The sequence below is a fragment of the Talpa occidentalis genome, unplaced genomic scaffold (genome assembly GCF_014898055.3).
Source record: "Talpa occidentalis isolate TD23 unplaced genomic scaffold, MPIMG_talOcc4v2.1 talOcc4.7, whole genome shotgun sequence".
Classification (NCBI taxonomy): Eukaryota; Metazoa; Chordata; class Mammalia; order Eulipotyphla; family Talpidae; genus Talpa; species Talpa occidentalis.
This window is the reverse complement of record NW_023605083.1, coordinates 4902921-4921051: the sequence shown is the minus strand read 5'-3', so window position 1 is coordinate 4921051 and position 18131 is coordinate 4902921. Positions and strand designations below refer to the sequence as shown.

Sequence of the window (18131 nt, the reverse complement as noted above, 5' to 3'; positions counted from 1 at the left end):
GGCAGATCTACTGAAATACACTGCTGAGGGGAGCAGCAGGCCAGGCAGGAGATGTCTGCTGCACCACGTGGGTAGCTCCCTGGCCAGGGATTGAACTCAGGCCATAGGGGTGATAGCACTGAGACTTTACCCCTAGGCCACCATTCTTATTTTTTTTAATATATTATATGGAAATTCTGGGTTTAATATTTTTAAAATAATTTTTTAATATCAGTTGCAGTTTTTTAAATTATTTTATTTATTTATACAAGAACTGGGGTACAGGTCAGAGGTGCGGGAGGGAACAGGCAGATGGACCGAAGGACACTGCTGAGGGGAGCAGGGGGCGAGACAGGAGAGGTCTGCTGTGCTATGTGGGTCAGCTCCCTGGCCAGGATAGAACTCATGTTGCAATGGCTGGTGATAGCTTGATAATGCTGTGTCTTTAACCCCTGTGCCACCAGGGAGGCCCTACAAAGTGTGTTTTAAAACATTTAATTAGTTACTAACTTTTAAAAATCCAGAGCTTTCCCACAGAAATCGCTGGCTTTTCTTTAGAAAATAAAGACCTGGCGATGCAGGTTTTGCACAGCAAACCCAATAGTGCAGCAATCCCCAGACCCAGAAAGGGGGTGTAGCCAGCGCTCTGGAGACCCTACTGCCCCCTTCCAGTGACTCCCCATGACAAGGGAAATCCCCGCTCTGGAATTATAACAGAGGGGATCAGGTTTGCCTCTTATTGTACTGGAGGCAGATGCAGCAAGTGGCTGAGGTTCCTGTGGGGTCACTCTTCTGTCACCTCCGCTCTGGGCAGTGCTTCCAAGGGCTCCATTCACTTTTTCGTATTTGATAGACATTTGTATTGTTTTCAGAGATCTGGCTACTAGGACTCTGCTGCTGTGAACTCTCTTCTACACTGACCACACATATTGGTGTATTTCTGTCAGGAGCGGAACTGCAGCCAAACTGTGACCAGCACAGTGCCTCAGGCGCTTGTGCCACCTCCCTGCCCCTGGCTGTTGTCACCGCCAGTGGCCGGTCTTACTCACAGTGATCACCTGAAGGTTCCCAAAGGCACTGGGGTTTGAGAGCCTCTGCCCAGACAAGATGCCGTCTTTGAAATGAGTGGTGAATGGTTGGCCCTTTTAACTCCTCTCAGGGGTGCCTACTTTCCCCCCTTTCCTTTGTAATTCTTGTTTGGGACTCCTTTATTTGGACATGCATTTATCCCTTCAGCGGAGACCCAGAAGTGGGGAAGGAATTAGTGAGATATGGGGGTTGGGGGCGGAAATACTGAAGAATGTTCCTGACTGAGGTGAGGAAATAGCATCTTCTGGAGGCCATAGTTTAACAAAAAAAACACAAGTTCTCAAAGGGGGCCTAATCCTAGAGGACTGGGAAAAGGACTGGGGGATGGGCTGCTTGTGTTTCAAGTTAGACCAGGAGAGTGCCAGAGAGCGGAGAGCGCTACTCCCCACAAGGAAATACCTCCCCCACCCATCCAATGCCCAGAAGGCCCCAGTAGAGAAACGCTGGGAGCAACTAAAGGAATTTGATCTTGATTGGAGGGTGGGTAGGGAGGATGAGGCTGGGGGAGGGGGAATGGGTGTGTGTTCCACTGTCATGTAAATATCCCCTCCAGGCCCCGCGGCTCCAGAGCAGATTTAAAGCTGGGTCACCTGGCAGCCTCAGTCCTCAGAGTCTCTTCCAGGCGCACCTTTCCCTCGGATCTGCTTCTGGGACTTTCCTAGCAGCATGGCCCCCAAACGCCAATCTCCACTCCAACCTCAAGCAAAGAAATCAAGACTTCCTGCCGTGCCCAGGCCGGAGGAGACCTCAAACTCCTTGGACGAGCAGAAGGGAGGTATGTCCTGGCATTCATTTTCTGGGAGAAGAAGGGATTTAGGTGGATTATTTACGTTTTGCTATCTTTTCTTGTTATGCCTTTTGAAATGTTACCGCAAACTCCCCTGAAGGGTTGTAAGGGTGGGGTGAATGGATTAGGTTTATGGGAAGAACCAGGAGGGGTGAAACTAGGAGACATGTGGAGCACGTGGGTGCTCATCCCGGCCCCCAAGCACACTTGCTGGGTTGGCCTCTCAGTCCCCTACTGACTCTCCTGGGGCTCCCTGTCTAAAGAAGTGGCACCGCCAGCCAGCCTCAGGCTGGGGCGACACACATGGCCCCTTTCTTTCCTTCATCCCTCCACATCCTGTCAAATCCCGAGTCTGGGGGATCCACCTCCTCGATACCTTTGTTTCCCGGTGCCCCTGCCTGCCCACAGCTCGGGCCGCGTCACTGCCACCCCTTCTGTCTTTCAGCTCCCGCCTCCCCTCCAGCCTGAGCAAAGCCAGGCACCCCGCTCCGGGCTTAAAAACCTTGGTTGCCCTCCCATTGCCCTGGAGGTGTAGACTGAGCAACTTGGACAAGCCCTGCTCATCTGGTCTGGGCTGGCCTGTCCAGGGTCACGTTCCCCCCAGCCCCGTCCCTCCTTCCCTCCCCGAGCTCCGTCCGATCGCTCTGCGCCTCCCTGTGTTCTGCACCTCATGGACTCACCGCGCCAGTCACTGGCAGTCTTTCTCCTCTCAGTCACGCTGTTGGGCTTTAGGTGCCCCCTTTCTGCTCTGGCAGCGCCTAGTCCCCCCAGCCTGGTTCCTACGTCTTACACTGTAGTTGTCAGTTTTGTGTCTGTCCCCCTCCCCCCATCCCCATTAACTTGGAGGTGAGGGCTGCAGTTTTGCAGACACATGGCTGGCAGCAGAACACAAAGTGGATTGTTTTGGTGATTAGGCCTCCCTAATAGAGTGGGGATGTAGTGGGGCCTTCTTGGGGTGCTTTTGGATAGGAAGAAGGCAGAATAGTGTTGTGCTGGGGAAAATGTGGCAGCAGGCTGGCTGGGGGAGGGGGAAGGGGAGGCCAGGGACTCGGGCCTCAAGGATCTTACTAGTTTGCTGACTTGGCTCCAGCCATCTTGGTGAAAGGAGCACTGGATGAGGAGTCCCCAGGAAAAGGCTTCTGTGCATCTGGGCTACTTGGCAAGTGTGATCTTATTGGGTTAGTCCTTCCCCTTCCAAATGGGATGCAAACTAGTCTATGTTTCCCCCACCTCCACCTCCCCTCCCTGGTAAAGCTGGATTGCCAGGTTTGAAACCCTGCTCTGGCTGGCGAAGTGACCTTGTTGGGCAAGTGACATAACCTGTGCTGTTTTCCTCTCCTGTAAAATGGACTCAGCAGTACCTAATAGACTAACTGTGAGGTTTAAATAGAAGTAAAACACTGCAGGCCGATGGGTGCATAATCAGTGCTCTCAAGAAGGATAATAAGTTCCCTTCCAGATGGGAGCTGCAAAATGTCCTTCTGGTCTCCCTCCATTCAGCTTCCTGGGAGAATTAACTGGACCAGAAAGAACAGGAAGGTGCAAGCACAGCCCCTCGGAGGTGGTCCCCCCTAAAACCAAATACCAGCTCAGTGGCGACTTATCTGCCAGGCACTGTGCTAAGTACTCTATTCATCACCAGTATCCCTGGAAAACCCCAATTCTCAGATCAGAAAAAAGAGGTTCAGAGAGGTGTGTTGATGGGTGGGGGCAGTGTGACAGCCATCCTAGCTAGATTTTCCAGGCATCCTGGGATTCTGCCACCTTGTAGGGGACTCTGGCATCTTTCTGTCCAATCTGAAAGCTAAAGCTATGGGTTTGTTCCCCTTCACAGGAAGCTGGGGAGGAGAGAAGAAGGGGTTCTGAGTAAGGCGAGAGGCCTAGGAGCATGCAGAGCTCCTGGTGCTGGAGAGGGGAGAAGGAAAGCAGCACCTGGTTCTCGTGTGCACGCGCTCGGTGAAATATCCCTGGTGTGTCCACACCACTCCCTTGTTTACTGACTCTCTTGCCCTTTTGCTTTCTCTTTCTCTTGCACTTCCTAGTGTGCTCCTGGCATTGATCTGGAAAAGTGCTGTGGGAAAGGCCAGGGCAGTTCCCGGGTCTGGCATGGAGTAGGAAGACTGGCAGCCCCACTGCTTAGTTAGAAGGCTTTACTAATTCCTTGGGGCTCCTGCGGATGTGTGGGGAACTGGTAGATCGGGCACTTTGGAGGTGCTCTGGGTCACTGGTACCCACCTGTGAGCAGGCTTCGTGTGTGAAAAAAGCAAGTCCTCACAAACTGTGCTTTTCATCCCATTAGTGTCATGAAATCAATTTAGTGGAGTTCGACCTGCATTTTAAGAAAATAATGTAGATTAGAAAATTAAGAGGAACATCACCCTTAGTCTAAGTTGATCTGTCTGCTGGGTCCTGGTGTCAAATGTATTTCCTGTTGTAGGTCATGTGAAAAAGCAAAACAAAACCAAACCCCGTTTTAGGGCAGGGGTTTTATCTACTCACCTGGCTTTGAATTTCAGTTCTGTCACTTGCATTAAATGAGATTATCTGTGAAATGACCATGTTCTTACCTACCCTGTATTTCATAAGGATCAAAGAGGGAAATGCACGTAGTTGGCACTGCTTGTGCCGAGGGCACATGTTTCAGCAGTGCAGTGGGAAAACAGTTATTCTAACTCTATTCCAGTGACATTGCAGCAGGAGCTTGAATACAGTCTTGGTGATAGTATTTATACACCACTGAAATCAGCAAGTGCTACCAATGAGGGGGTTGTTTTTGTTTTTCTCTTCTGGAAGCTGGTTGTCAAACACCAGCTTGTCACTAGTGCTAATAGTTCTTCCTATAACAAGCCTGTCCATTGGGATAGGTATAAATTGGCATCATTTGGATTCGATTGAGAATAAGATCTGGAAGGGAAGGAATTGACTGTAACACATTTATCCCTTATGGAAAATAGGAGACTTTTTACATTGCCTTTTTAAATGTAGAAGATATTCAAGGGCCTCCCTGGTGGCCCAGGGAGTTAAGACAAAACCTATGACTGCAGTTCTGTTCCCACTCTGTCTCTGGTGAATCCTCTCACTGGGCCCCCCTCCACCTCTGGTCTGTACCCCAGTTCTTGTATGCATAAATAAATCTTTAATTAAAAAATGAAGATATTCAAGAAAAACCTGCATTAATTTTGGTATTAAGGAATAATCAAGGATTCTCCATTCCTGATGTGAGTTGATTTGCAGGTAACTAAAAGATTCTTAAAAGCTAAGCGGCATTTTTTTTTTCTTAGAAAACTTTTTCATAAGTTCATTTGTTCCAGTTGTTTTTTCAGACACTTTTCCCCACCTTTAAATGTTTCTCATATATATATATATATATATATATATATATATATATATATTTCAAGTCTGGAGGGGAAGGATTAAGAGGAATATCTGTGTTTTGAGGGAAGTCCCAAGAAGCCATTTGTGTTCTCCTGGATTGCATGCCGTTTACTTCACATTTATCAGTCCTCCATCACCATGGACTGTGCTGGAGGCTTTTTGTTTTAAAGATTTATTTTTATTTATTTAAGCCTACAAGAACTGGGGAGTAGGCCAGAGGTGTAAGGGGGTGAGAACATTCATCAGAGACAGAATGGGGAGCAGAACGGACGGATCCACCGAAACACACTGCTGAGGGGAGCAGCGGGGAGACAGAAGGGGTCTGCTGCGCCCTGTGGTTCGGCTTCCAGGCCAGGGATGGGACTCAGAGGATGGAACTTCGTGCTGAGACTTAACCCCTGCGCCACCAGGGAGGCCCCTGTGCTTGAGTTTTAAGAGGTGATGGGAAGATGTGAGCGCAAAGACAAACCATCCAGCCCCCAGCTCTGGTTACCAGCACCCTGGGAGAGGTTTCAAGCTCTTCCAGGTCTATTCCTGGGGTCCCGAGGAGGGCGGGAGCCCAGTGCTCCGTCAGGCTTGGCCTCCCAAGCAGGCTTCGCTGGGGCTTCCGCGTCACCTGGTTTCTTGGCGCTTTGGGGACTGCTGGGGCCAAAGCGACCCTCCTGCCTTCAGGCGACTTCCACTCCCGCGCCCCGCTCCTCAGGCGGCCCCGCACTTTGCAGCTCGCGGTGGACAGAGGTGCGGGGCGCACGGGGCTGCGCCCTCAGGGGGCGCCGCGAGGACTCCACGGCCGGAGCGGGTCCCGGCGGGCCGGCCGCCTCAGGTTCCCCGAGCCGGAGGGGTCCGCCCGGGCGCCGGCCTTCCCGCGGGACGCCCCGGGCACGTTCCGGGGCGCGGGCCGGGGCGGGGGCACGCGGCGCCCCGAGGTGAAGCCGCGCGGGCCTCGGCCTGCGCCCGGGAGCGGCGGCGCCCAGCCCGCGCCCCGCGCCCCGCGCCCCGCGGAGCAGGGAAGCCGCTCCGCCACCACGTGACGCCCGCCCGGGGCCTGCGCGCTGCCGGCGAGGCCCCGCCCCCCGCCGCCGCGCGCCCGTAGCGCGCAAAAGTCCCGGGTCGGCCTGAGAAGGGGAAGGCGGGGGAGGGGCGCGCGGCGCCGGGGGCCGGGCCGTACGTCGCCGCGCTCTGCCTCCCGCCTCTTCGCCGGCCCAGTGTCTCGGCCGCGGCTCCGCCCCCTCGGCCCGGCGCCCCAGCCAATGGCGCGGCGGCGCGAGCCTCCCGGGCCGGGGGCGGGGCGTGCGCGGGGCCCGGCGCGCCTGCGCGCTGCCGCCCGCCCCGCGCCGCGCCGCGAGGAGGAGGAGGTGGAGGAGGAGGCGGCTCGGGAGAGCGAGCAGCGCCGGGCGCGGAGCGCGAGTGAGGAGCGACCGCCGCCGCCGCCGCCGCCGCCGCAGGAGCCCGGGCCGGGCCCGGCACGCCGCAGCCGCCCGCGCCGCCCGCCGCGAGGCCGCGCGCGACCCGGGGGGCGAGGAGCGCGGACGAGCGCCGAGGAGCGGCCGGACCGAGCGGGCGCCGCGCGTGGCGTGAGGAAGCCGCCGCCCGCCCGCGCTCGAGCCGACGCGGAGGCACCATGTCGGCGCCGGCGGCCAAAGTCAGCAAGAAGGAGCTCAACTCCAACCACGACGGGGCCGACGAGACCTCAGGTGCGGCGGCGGGCGGGGGCCGGCCCCGCCGCCATCTTCGCGCCCGCCCGGCGCAGGCCACGGGCGCGGGGGGCGCGGGCTCGGCGCCCTTTTTGTGCGCGCGCCGGGCCGGGTGGCGCCGCGGCGGCGGCGGCGGCGAGGCGGGGGCGCTGCGGCCTGCGCGGCGGGCGGGGAGACCCCCCTTCCGCTCCCGCCCGCGCGCGCCCCCGCCCTCCCTCCGCGAGCCTCTTTATTGTGCTCCGCCATGATGCCTCGCTCCATCCGCCGCCGCCACATGGTGCGGCCGGACGCGGCCCCGGCCGGGCCTCCGCCGGCGCCCCCCGCGCGCGGCCCGCCGCGGCGCCCCCGCGCCCCCTCCCGGGGCCCGGCGCGGCGGGCGGGCGGCGGGGCGGGGCGGGGCGCGGGCCGGCACGCGGCGCGGAGGATGCTCCGGCCGGCCGGGCCCACGTGGGGCGGCGGCGCGGCGGGCCGAGGGGTGCGCCGCGGGCCGGGCCGGGCCGGGCCCCTCGGCGGGGGGCGGCGCGGCCGCCGGAAATGAGCCGCGCCGGGGGGCCCGCGCGCCCACCGGGCTCCGCGGCCCTCGCGGCCCGCGCCGGACAAAAGGGCACCTTTCCCGGGGCCCCCCGGGCCCGGCCCCCCCGCCCGCGCCGCCGAGTTTCCCGGCCGGGGCTTGCTCCGGGGAGGCCGCGGCCGCGCGGGCCCGGCCGCGCCGGGGCCGGCCGGGGTGAGCACGGGCGGATGGGCGCCCAGGGGTGCCCGGTCCCCGAGGGTCCAGCGCGCGTTCGCGGCGGCGGCGCCGGGGCCGGCCCCTGCGGGCGCGTCGGGGGTCTCGGTGGGAGGCGGTGCCGGGCGCCGCGCTGCTCCCAACTTTTCCGAAAGTGACTCTGCCCCGCGGAGCCTCATCGACGGCTCGGCGTCCTGGGCTGCGCCGCGGTGTCGGGGCATTTGGGGGGTCGTGCGTGGCTCCTAGTCTGCTGCAGGTGGTGTGGTCGGCGGGACAGATCTCTGAATTGTTTCTTCCCTAACAGATTTTAACACTTGGTCTGTTTCTTGTAATGGAACTCGGCATTTTGAGCAGCCTAACCGCATGATTCGCGAATAGACTTAATTAAAAAGTAATTTGTCAGCCACACACATGGAACACGTGGAGAGCATGCGTTGTAGTGGGCGGTTTCTTTTTTAGCAGCTTTATTGATAAATTCCCATATCACAGGCAGTGTTGGCATCAGGGGGACTGGCTAGGTTTGTTTTCCACTTGATACTGAGTCTTACGCACCTTTTTCTTTCAGAAAAAGAGCAGCAAGAAGCAATTGAACATATTGATGAAGTACAAAATGAAATAGACAGGTAACTGTTTTTTGTTAACTTACTTTAGAAAAGTTATGAGATGCATCTTGCAGTCTGGTAATCATTGAAACTGCTGTGGTCAGATAAGTACTCCCTGGCTAAGTGGAGAGGATTATAATTTAGTTTGAAATAATGAGATGGTAATTTTCTGTGAAATAAACGTAGGGTCATTTGATTAACCTTGTACAGATTGAGTTTGCTTTCAAAGGCTACAATTTGTCTGAAATGTATGTGGGGACTGCTGATAGTCCAGTTAGGGCTTCGTGTTGGTGCCCACTTACAACTTTGTTGCTTGACTAGCAACTGTTTTCTACTTGAACTGCTTGAGGGAAATAATTGGTGATAGTCTGTGGATAGAGTAGAGGTAGGAAATACAGTGTTGCTGACATACTCAGCTTGCGAGCTTTAGAAAATGTCAGTTGAGTTGATGATGGAGGCTAGATTGTTATTTGAGTTTTGATGTGAGTGAGCAGCTATCCATAATCTTTGCGGTGACTGACTTGTTATAAATAGGTACCTTTTAATGCCCTAAGGCTAATTAAAAATATTGTATATTCTGGGTAATTTTTGTATTTGTCAAGTACCGTTGGTGTCAACATGTTTTTTCATTTAATTTTCTTTAGACTTAACGAACAAGCCAGTGAGGAGATTTTGAAAGTAGAACAGAAATATAACAAACTCCGCCAACCATTTTTTCAGAAGAGGTCGGAATTGATCGCCAAAATCCCAAATTTTTGGGTAACAACATTTGTCAACCATCCACAAGGTATGGTATGTCCACTTGGTACAGAACAGAGGGCCTTGGTGAGCACTTGGCCCAACGTGTTGGGTTTATGCAGAAGTTGAAACACTAGGTGAAGATTTAGAGTTAAATCTTTCTATTTGCGTAAATGCAGGATTGTTAATTACTTGATAAAAGATAGTCACCGCTCTGATATTCAGCCATTTGATATCAGCTAATAGATCTATGGCCCTAAAGATACTGAATTTGGGAAATCTTAAAAGAAATCACAAGAGCAGTTACTTACTGTTTGCCTTTTTAATATTCACTTGACCTATATTTTCCTGATGCTAGTGTCTGCACTGCTTGGGGAGGAAGATGAAGAGGCACTGCATTATTTGACAAGAGTTGAAGTGACAGAATTTGAAGATATTAAATCAGGTTACAGAATAGATTTTGTAAGTATCAGTAATACATCTTGTTTGCCACTGTGGAAATTAACTTGAGATTTGGTTAGAGGAGCTGTTGGTATTGATTTCTTATTGTCTAATCATTTATTACAGTATTTTGATGAAAACCCTTACTTCGAAAATAAAGTTCTCTCCAAAGAATTTCATCTGAATGAGAGTGGTGATCCCTCTTCAAAGTCCACTGAAATCAAATGGAAATCTGGAAAGGTAGGCGGCAAGTTGGGTAAAGATGACATTTTGCATATTGAATCATTTACCTGTGCTTTTATGCTGTTTTAAAGGCAGATCCTTAAAATATAACAAGTTGCTTTTTATTTAAGATAAAGACTATGGTTTGGCTTTCTTTATGATCATGAAAGATTTTGAAGAAATGTTCTTTTTTCTTTTTCCCCCTTTTGGTTTTTCCATTGGGTGGCTGAGCTCTTTCAATGGCTTACCACTTCCCGTAATTCTTGTCTGCATTTGAGAGTTAAATGTATTGTAAATTGTGTTAAGATACTGGTAGAAAGACTTGTAAAAGCCAAATTTATGTGATACCCTTTTTTGGACAGGTTTGTCGTACAAATTTGACAAGTCTTTAAGGGCAGACCTAGAAATTGAGGACGTTTCTCTTCAACCTGTTGTAAACGATAGTTCTTTCAGATCAATAAATAACAGCCAATATGCCCATGTTCGTCGTTTACTGTTTTTGGTTTATGTTTTGTTTGGGGTTAAAGTTTTGTTTAAACCCTAATTTCAGTGTTGTTGACAACGTGTGCCGTAAATTGTTCCGTCCTTGTTTAGGATTTGACGAAACGTTCAAGTCAAACACAGAATAAAGCCAGCAGGAAGAGACAGCATGAGGAGCCAGAGAGCTTCTTTACCTGGTTTACTGACCATTCTGATGCGGGTGCAGATGAATTAGGAGAGGTCATCAAAGATGATATCTGGCCAAATCCATTACAGTACTACTTGGTGAGCTGAGAACCTTCTTTTATTTGAGTTTCCACTTGTTTGTTTGAAAATGAGTTCTTACAGAAACTTTTATTTGAAGGTTCCTGACATGGATGATGAAGAAGGGGAAGGAGAAGAAGATGATGATGATGATGAAGAAGAAGAAGGATTGGAAGACATTGATGAAGAAGGGGATGAGGATGAAGGTGAAGAAGATGAAGATGATGATGAGGGGGAGGAAGGAGAGGTAAAAGAAAATTGGTTAAATCCAAAAAGGCAATCATTAAAGATAAAGAACTCACCAAGTTACTTGGGAGGCCATATATATATATATATATATATATATATATATATATATATATATATATATATATAGTGTAATGGAACAGACTCACCTAATGGTGGGAGAATTCGTAGCAAAGATAAAGTATTTAGCTAAGATTGAAGGAAGGAAGTTTGGGAAGCTCACTGTATCAATGATTTTTTAACTAGTTCTGCTTTTTGTGGTTAGTGTTATGACTAATCAGTCCCATCTTTCCCTAAACAGTACTTAACGAAAGCAACGTGGAGCATGCAGGAGGTCAAGTTCTGAGAAATCTCCCCCAAATAACAAAAAATTAGTATCTTTTGCAAAACTAAAAATTGTGACGTTGGGATTGATTGGGTTTTGCTTCAGATCATTTGGTCTGAAAGACATCCAGTGATTTGGTTAGTGCTGCAAAGTTGACTGATTCATTTGAAATACATCTCACTGGGTCTTAACCATCAATTTGATGCAGATTGATGTATAGGCTCATAAAACTAGATGGCCTGTAGCAGGTTGTCTCTAGGTTCTGCGGAATCCATCATGGGCCATGTGAACTTCGGGAGAAGACCTTAGAATTAACCCTGAAGTGAAGATTAATTGCCCCCCTCCCATTTTTTTCTTACAGGAGGATGAAGGAGAAGATGACTAATGGAACACTGATGGATTCCAACCTTTTTAATTTTCTCCAGTCCCTGGGAGCAAGTTGCAGTCTTTTTTTTTTTTTCCCCTTGTGCTCAGTCGCCCTGTTTTTTGAGGTCTCTTTTCTCTCCTTTATACCATGGTTCTCAACTTATTTTGGGGGGAAATACCTTGAGCAGAATACAGTGGGAAAAGAATCTCTCTCTACTCCTTTCTGTTCCAAATTCATTTTTATCCCTTCCTGTCTCAACAAAAACTTTATGGAATCAACACCACCGTGCTCTGTGGGAAAAAAGAAAAACCTTCTGCTCCCTTAGCTCTGCTGGAAGCTGGAGGGTGCTAGGCCCCTGTGTAGTAGTGCATAGAATTCTAGCTTTTTTCCTCCTTTCTCTGTATATTGGGCTCAGAGATTACACTGTGTCTCTATGTGAATATGGACAGTTAGCATTTACCAACATGTATCTGTCTACTTTTCTCTTGTTTAAAAAAAGAAAAAAAAACTTAAAAAAATGGGGTTATAGAAGGTCAGCAAAAGGGTGGGTTTGAGATGTTTGGGTGGGTTAAGTGGGCATTTTGACAACATGGCTTCTCCTTTGGCATGTTTCATTGTGATGTTTAACGGACATCCTTGCAGTTTAAGATGACACTTTTAAAATAAAATTCTCTCCTAATGATGACTTGAGCCCTGCCACTCAATGGGAGAATCAGCAGAACCTGTAGGATCTTATTTGGAATTGACATTCTCTATTGTAATTTTGTTCCTGTTTTATTTTTAAATTTTTTTGTTTCACTGGAAAGGAAAGATGATGCTCAGTTTTAAACGTTAAAAGTGTACAAGTTGCTTTGTTACAATAAAACTAAATGTGTACACAAAGGATTTGATGCTTTTCTCTCAGAACTGATAAACTTAATATGACTTTCCAAGTTTGACTGATGTAACATATCGTCAAACTTTGTCACCTTAACTCGTATTTTTTGATACGCACTTTGCAGGATGACCTCAGGGCTATGTGGACTGAGTAAAGGGATTTGAATCAATGTATTAATGTCCCCGTAGCTGGAAGCATCATGGGTACAATTTGCCATCAGTTTGTGAAAATTGTCACATCATGCCGGATACCAGATTGCTCAAAACGCAGTTCTGAGTTACGTCGTATCCTTAAGTTTTATCAAATTGGCGTTTTAAACAGGCCTTTATTTACCTGGATATAATAGTGCCTGCTGCCACCATCAGACCTGGTGCCTCATGCTGCGTTTACACACAGGCAGTTGCTGGCAGTTGGCACTGTAAGGTGTGGCCCAGGCAGCAGTGGGCTCTCAGCCAGAAGTCCGGATTGGTGGTAGTAAACTCAGGAGTACTTTCGTCTCAAAGTACCAGCTATTTAGCATCCAGCTCTCATTGAGACCCATCTCTGTGAATCTGGGTGAGGTGGACTCTGCTCTGTCCGCTAAATGATAACGTTTTGAGAAGCTACCTAATGCATATAGGCTTTTTAATGCTGTAAAATAAAGTAGCTGAAATTAAATGCCACTTAACTTTTTCAGAGATTAATTAATGGACAGCCTGGTCAAATTCAAAGCTTTTTGATGTATAAAACTTTATAAATGGAACTATCCCATCAGTAGGCAAAGTGTATCGAAAACCTGTCTGGATGGATAGTATGTAATTTCTGCACAGGTCTCTGTTTAGTAAATACATCACTGTATTACGGTCAGGAATCTTGCTCCAATAAAGGAACATAAAGTTTTTTTTGACTGGGGTCATTCTCCTTGTTTTGTAGAGAAATGTTACTTTGGGGTTTAGATAAGCTAGTTTTTTGGTCTGGTTATGTGACTGGGGGAGGGAGCGGGGAGCTTTAAACAAACGCCCCATAGGTGCGTCTCCACAAAGGTACGTGCAGTCCTGGACAAGTCTGTCACTTGGGATACAGTACGTGAAGGGCTTCAGTTCATTTATGTTAAAGTGACTTGATTCACAAAGTTTACCAAAACTTGAGGTGTGGGAAAGCTCAGCACTGGCAGGTTACAGGTCACAAGTTTTATAATGCTTATCTTGGGGCATGTCAGAGGGTAGGCGGCTCCTAAGGTAATCTTAGATCCCAACAAGAGTTACCCCTAGATCCCCTGTGCCTGCAAATTCAAATGGGAAATTACTCCCTGAGCAGCTAGAGGAGCTTCCTGCTGATTGCCAGGGGGGCAGTTCTTGAACTGGGCTGTGCTGGGAAGGGCAGATGAGTGAACCTGTAGTAAGGGCATTTTAAAAATGCAAATGGTGATGTTTTGGTAGTTTTTCTGGGGAAACAGGACAACCTTTACCAAAGCTAACTCAGCTGATGACCCAGAGAAGGGTAGGTTTATGTGTGTCTTTACATTCAACTTCCAGAGCTTCATACTCTATTTTAGGCCACCCTTACTGAGGTGGGCTCTCCCATGTTCTGATTTCACTAAGACAGATGGATTCACTGACCTGTGGCCAATGTTTCACCCCTGTCTGGCTGTAAAACACAAGCTGTCAGGCTCCTGAAACATGGGCTGGTTTGTACTCAGGGTAGTTGGTACTCAGGGTGAACTTTTGGGCTAGAGTTCCTGGATTGTTTCTGGATTGATTGGGCAATTTATCGCTTTTTTTAAAAAGGGTTTTATTTTTGCATAGAAGAACAGGTGTAGACCACAGGTAGGGAGGGAAGTGAGGATTCACCAGAGACAGTGGGGAGCAGAACAGCCGGATCTACTGAAATACGCTGCTGAGGGGAGCAGGAGGTGAGATAGGAAAAGGTCTGTGCCATGTGGGTCAGCTCCTTGGCCGGGATTGAAATTGGGCCATTGGTGCTGTTGTTGCAGTTAGTAGCACTGAGACTTGACACCTAGGCCACCAGGGAGGCCAATCACTTCTGCTTTAAGATTTATTTATGCATACAAGAACTGGGGAAGAGGCCAGAGGTGCTGGGGGGTGAGGATTCACCAGAGACAGTGGGGTACAGAATAGGTAGATTGAAATACACTGCTGGGGAGAGCAGCTGTGGGACAGGAGAGGTCTGCTGCACCATGTGGGTAGCTCCCTGGCCGGGGATTGAACCTGTGCTGTAGTGGCTGCAGATAGCTTCGGAGGTTGCGTCTTAACCCCTTGCACCACCAGGGAGGCCATTACTGCTTTATAACAATTGCTTTCAGGGTTCCATTTATTTGGCCCCAGAAACATGACTTTTCTGCCTTTTTTGTTTTTGTTATGAATTCGTTTTGGCCAATGATGAATGATAAGCTGTTGTAAAGAGAGACTTGCATGCTTTCCTGAAGACAGACCAATCCTTTAGAAAGCAATGACCAATTATTCCTTTTTTTTTTTTTTTTAAAGGATTTATTTATTTATACAAGCACTGGGGACAGGCCAGAGGCGCAGGAGGGTAAGAAAATCCACCAGAGACAGCAGGGAGCAGAAAAGGCAGAAGGACCAAAATACACTGCTGAGGGGAGCAGCGGGGGAGACAGGAGAGGTCTGCCGTGCCATGTGGGAATCTCCCCAGGCCAGGCGGGAATCAAACTGGTGCTGCTGAGGCTGTGTGGACAGCCTCACAGCGCTGCACTCAACCCGCTACACCACTGGGGAGGCCTGATGTCCAACTATTTCAATGTTGAAACTGGACATACCTTATTTTACAAAGTCCGTCTTCTACCCTTTTGCGTGTGTGGTTTGTTTTTTTTTTTTAAAGCTTTATTTATGCATACAAGGGCTGGAGTACAGGCCACAGGTGGGGGGTGAGAGAATTCACCAGAGACGGAGCGGGGAGCAGAACAGGCAGATCTACTGAAATGCACTGCTGAGGGGAGCAGTGGGCGAGTCAGGCGAGGTCTGCTGTGCCATGTGGGTTGCTCCCTGGCTGGGGATTGAACTCATGCTGCAGAGTCTGGGGACAGCTTCATAGGTTGCGTCTTAACCCCTTGTGCCACCAGGGAGGCCCAACATGTGGCTTTTCCACATGCCTGAGTGGAAGTAATTAGAATAACAAGACTTGTAGCGGGGAAGGTATATGCCAACTTGATCAGGTGGTCTCTGTTTTCAGATACTATTGAGGAAAGCAAATTTAAATGTAGACCGGGCCTCCCCGGTGGTGCAGCGGTTGAGCGCTGGGTTGCGAAGCTGCCCGCAGCCTCTGCAGCGCCGGTTCGATCCCCGGCTGCTCTCCGGCCACCGGAGGAGGGTCCCGCATGGCGCGCAGACCTCTCCTGCCGCCCGCTGCTCCCCTCAGCAGTGTACTTCGGTCCTTCTGCCTGCTCTGCTCCCCGCTCTGGCTCTGGCGAATTCTCTCACCCTCCCGCGCTTCTGACTCTACCCAGTGCTTGTATAAATAAATAAATCTTTAAAAAAAAAAATTTAAATGTAGACCGACTGGCGTTTGTGCAACGTGGAGAAGGAAAAAGTACACATTTCCTTCCAGATTCCTACCGGTTGATGGTTGAAATAGTGGACTTGAACACTTTTTTTAAGATTTATTTATTCATACAAGCACTGGGTACAGTCAGAAGCACGGGAGGGCGAGAGAATTCACCAGAGCCAGAACGAGGAGCAGAACAGGCAGACTGACGAAGTACACTGCTGAGGGGAGCAGCGGGCAGCAGGAGAGGTCTGCGCGCCATGTGGGACCCATGCCCTGTGGCTGGGGATGGAGCCGGCACTGCAGAGGCTGCGGGCAGCTTCGCAACCCAGAGCTCAACCACTACGCCACCAGGGAGGCCCAACACTATTTTTTGTCCACTGATGTTGAAGAACTTGGACTAAAGTTTTCCTAAGCCTTGATCTCACGTGGTGCCTTCACATCAGACGTGGCCATTCATCAGTCCAGGACTTGGGTTCCCTGTAGGTTTGCCCAGCCTGGGGTTCAGCAGAAAAGATGGATTCATTCTTCTGCTTCTGAACTCTCCCTTCATGATGCTAAGGCAGTGACACTCTTCACTGCTCCCCTGAAAAACCATCATGAATTCTTCCACATATTTTGTTTTTTGGCTGCAGAAATGAATAAATAGTCCTCAAGTGGGAAATTAGACCCCTCAGAAAGAGGCAACTTGACTACTTTGATTCATTTTTTCCTCAAACCTTTGACCTACAGTTAGAAACTTTTTTGCTGTTAAATTATAGTTAAGGGCGTCCCTGGTGGCACAAGGGGTTAAGCACAGCACGGGGAAGTTATCTTCAGCCTCTGCAGCATGAATTTCATCCACTGGCCGGCTAGGAAGCTACCCACATGGCGCAGCAGACCTCTCCTGTATCCCACTGCTCCTTTCAGCAGTGTATTTCAGTAGATCTGCCTGTTCTGTTCCACACTGTCTCTGGTGAATCCTCTTACTGCCCGCACCTCTGGCCTACACCCCAGTTCTTGTATGCATAAATAAATCTTGAAAAAAAAATTACGGTTAATGGGCTTCCGTGGTGGTGCAGGTGGTTGAGTGCTGCACTGTGAAGCTGTCCGCAGCCTCTGCAGCAAGGGTTCGATCCTGGCCGACGAGAATCCCACATGGCACAGCATGTGGGATCTCCTGTCTTGCCTGCTGCTCCCCTCAGCAGTATATTTTGTCAGTCTGCCTGGTCTGCTCCCCGCTCTGTCTGGTGAATCCTCTCACCCTCCAGCACATCTGGCCTGTACCCTGATTCTTATATATATAAATAAATCTTTAAAAAAAATTAAAACAGGGCCTCCCCTGGTGAATTCTCTCACCCTCCCGTGCTTCTGACTGTACCCAGTGCTTGTATAAATAAATTAATCTTAAAATAAAAAATAAAGTTTCAACCGAGCTGGTTCTCTTTAAAAAAATAAAATAAAATAAAAAAACCACATAATTTTAAAAACTACGGTTAATGTTCAGCTTAGGACAGCTTGATAACCCCCATTGGAAAGATCCTACTGAGTGCCGGCTGCTTGTTTTTAACGTCCAGCCCTCTTTGGCCACCCTGTCACCACTCGCCTCTGATGATGAAGTCTAGGTTTATCCCCAGTGAACCAAGTTACCTCGGCAAAGACCTGTTTCTTGGTTGATTTGCTGTCACAGGACACCTCAGGACTATCCAAGGCTTGCCAGTGTGACTTTAGTCCTTGGTGAGGACCTGGTCAGAGCAGAGGGCTGTGGTTGTCCTCGGTACAGCCCTGGGGGGTGCCCACCTCAAGGCAGAAGTAGCCCCTCCGCCACAGCCGCTTCCAGCCCCTGGAGGAAGCACCTTCCAGCGGAGTCCTGGCTGAAAGTGCAGGATGCCAGGAAGGCTCCGGAGGCCGGACCAGCATATCCCCCGGCACGGACGCGCCTCGTGCGGGCCGGGGGCTCTCGGTGCGTTCCTCCAGGTGTCAGTGAGCCTCCGGGTAGATGGGCTTCTCGGGGCGACGGTGGAACTCGGTTCTGGCGCGACTGGGGGCGCCCGTGGGGTGACGTGATGGAAGCCTGGGGCGTCCGGTTTCCTCCCCCGTAACTTGGCATCACTTGGATGAGGCTTCGCGGTCCCCGCTGCGAACGCTCTTCCAGCCGCGGGGCAGACGGGCGGGCACCCCGCGGGGTCGGGGTTCGCTCGCGGCGCCCCGGCCACGCCCCCGGCGGGAGGCCCGCGGGCGGGAGCCGGGCGGCGGCGGGCTCCGAGGCCGCGGAGGCTGCCCCGGCCGCGCGACCGTCGCAGGCGGAGGCCCGCGGGCGGCAGGCGGCGCTGTCCCTCCCCGGGCGCCCTCGGGCGGGCGGCGGGCGGCGGAGACCCGGGGAAGCCCCTTCCTGTCCCGCCCCGGCGGGGCCGGGGCTGCGGCGCGGGGTCCGGCCTCCG

General features: G+C 51.0%; 1 protein-coding gene and 1 long non-coding RNA gene across 4 annotated transcripts; one reads left to right on the top strand and one right to left on the bottom strand.

Moving 5' to 3' along the window:
• Nucleotides 1-221: 221 nt before the first annotated feature.
• Nucleotides 222-6007, bottom strand: LOC119233043 (uncharacterized). Of its 2 annotated transcripts, none has more exons than XR_005122231.2 (3): nucleotides 5724-6007; nucleotides 4091-4184; nucleotides 222-1864 (listed from the first exon to the last, which is right to left on the bottom strand). It is a non-coding gene; the product is annotated as an uncharacterized LOC119233043 (long non-coding RNA). The 2 variants fall into 2 exon arrangements; XR_005122232.2 differs by having other exon boundaries at nucleotides 5847-6007.
• On the top strand, nucleotides 1645-13101 carry SET (SET nuclear proto-oncogene). 2 transcript variants are annotated; one of them, XM_037495461.2, is made up of 8 exons: nucleotides 1645-1843; nucleotides 8214-8271; nucleotides 8895-9037; nucleotides 9347-9450; nucleotides 9556-9669; nucleotides 10246-10416; nucleotides 10496-10642; nucleotides 11328-13101. In XM_037495461.2, the coding sequence occupies exons 1-8, from the start codon at nucleotides 1735-1737 to the stop codon at nucleotides 11349-11351; spliced, it is 870 nt and encodes a 289-aa protein (XP_037351358.1). In that variant the 5' UTR covers nucleotides 1645-1734; the 3' UTR covers nucleotides 11352-13101. The 2 variants fall into 2 exon arrangements, with proteins under 2 accessions (XP_037351358.1, XP_037351357.1); XM_037495460.2 differs by lacking the exon at nucleotides 1645-1843 and adding an exon at nucleotides 6802-6924.
• Nucleotides 13102-18131: the final 5030 nt, after the last annotated feature.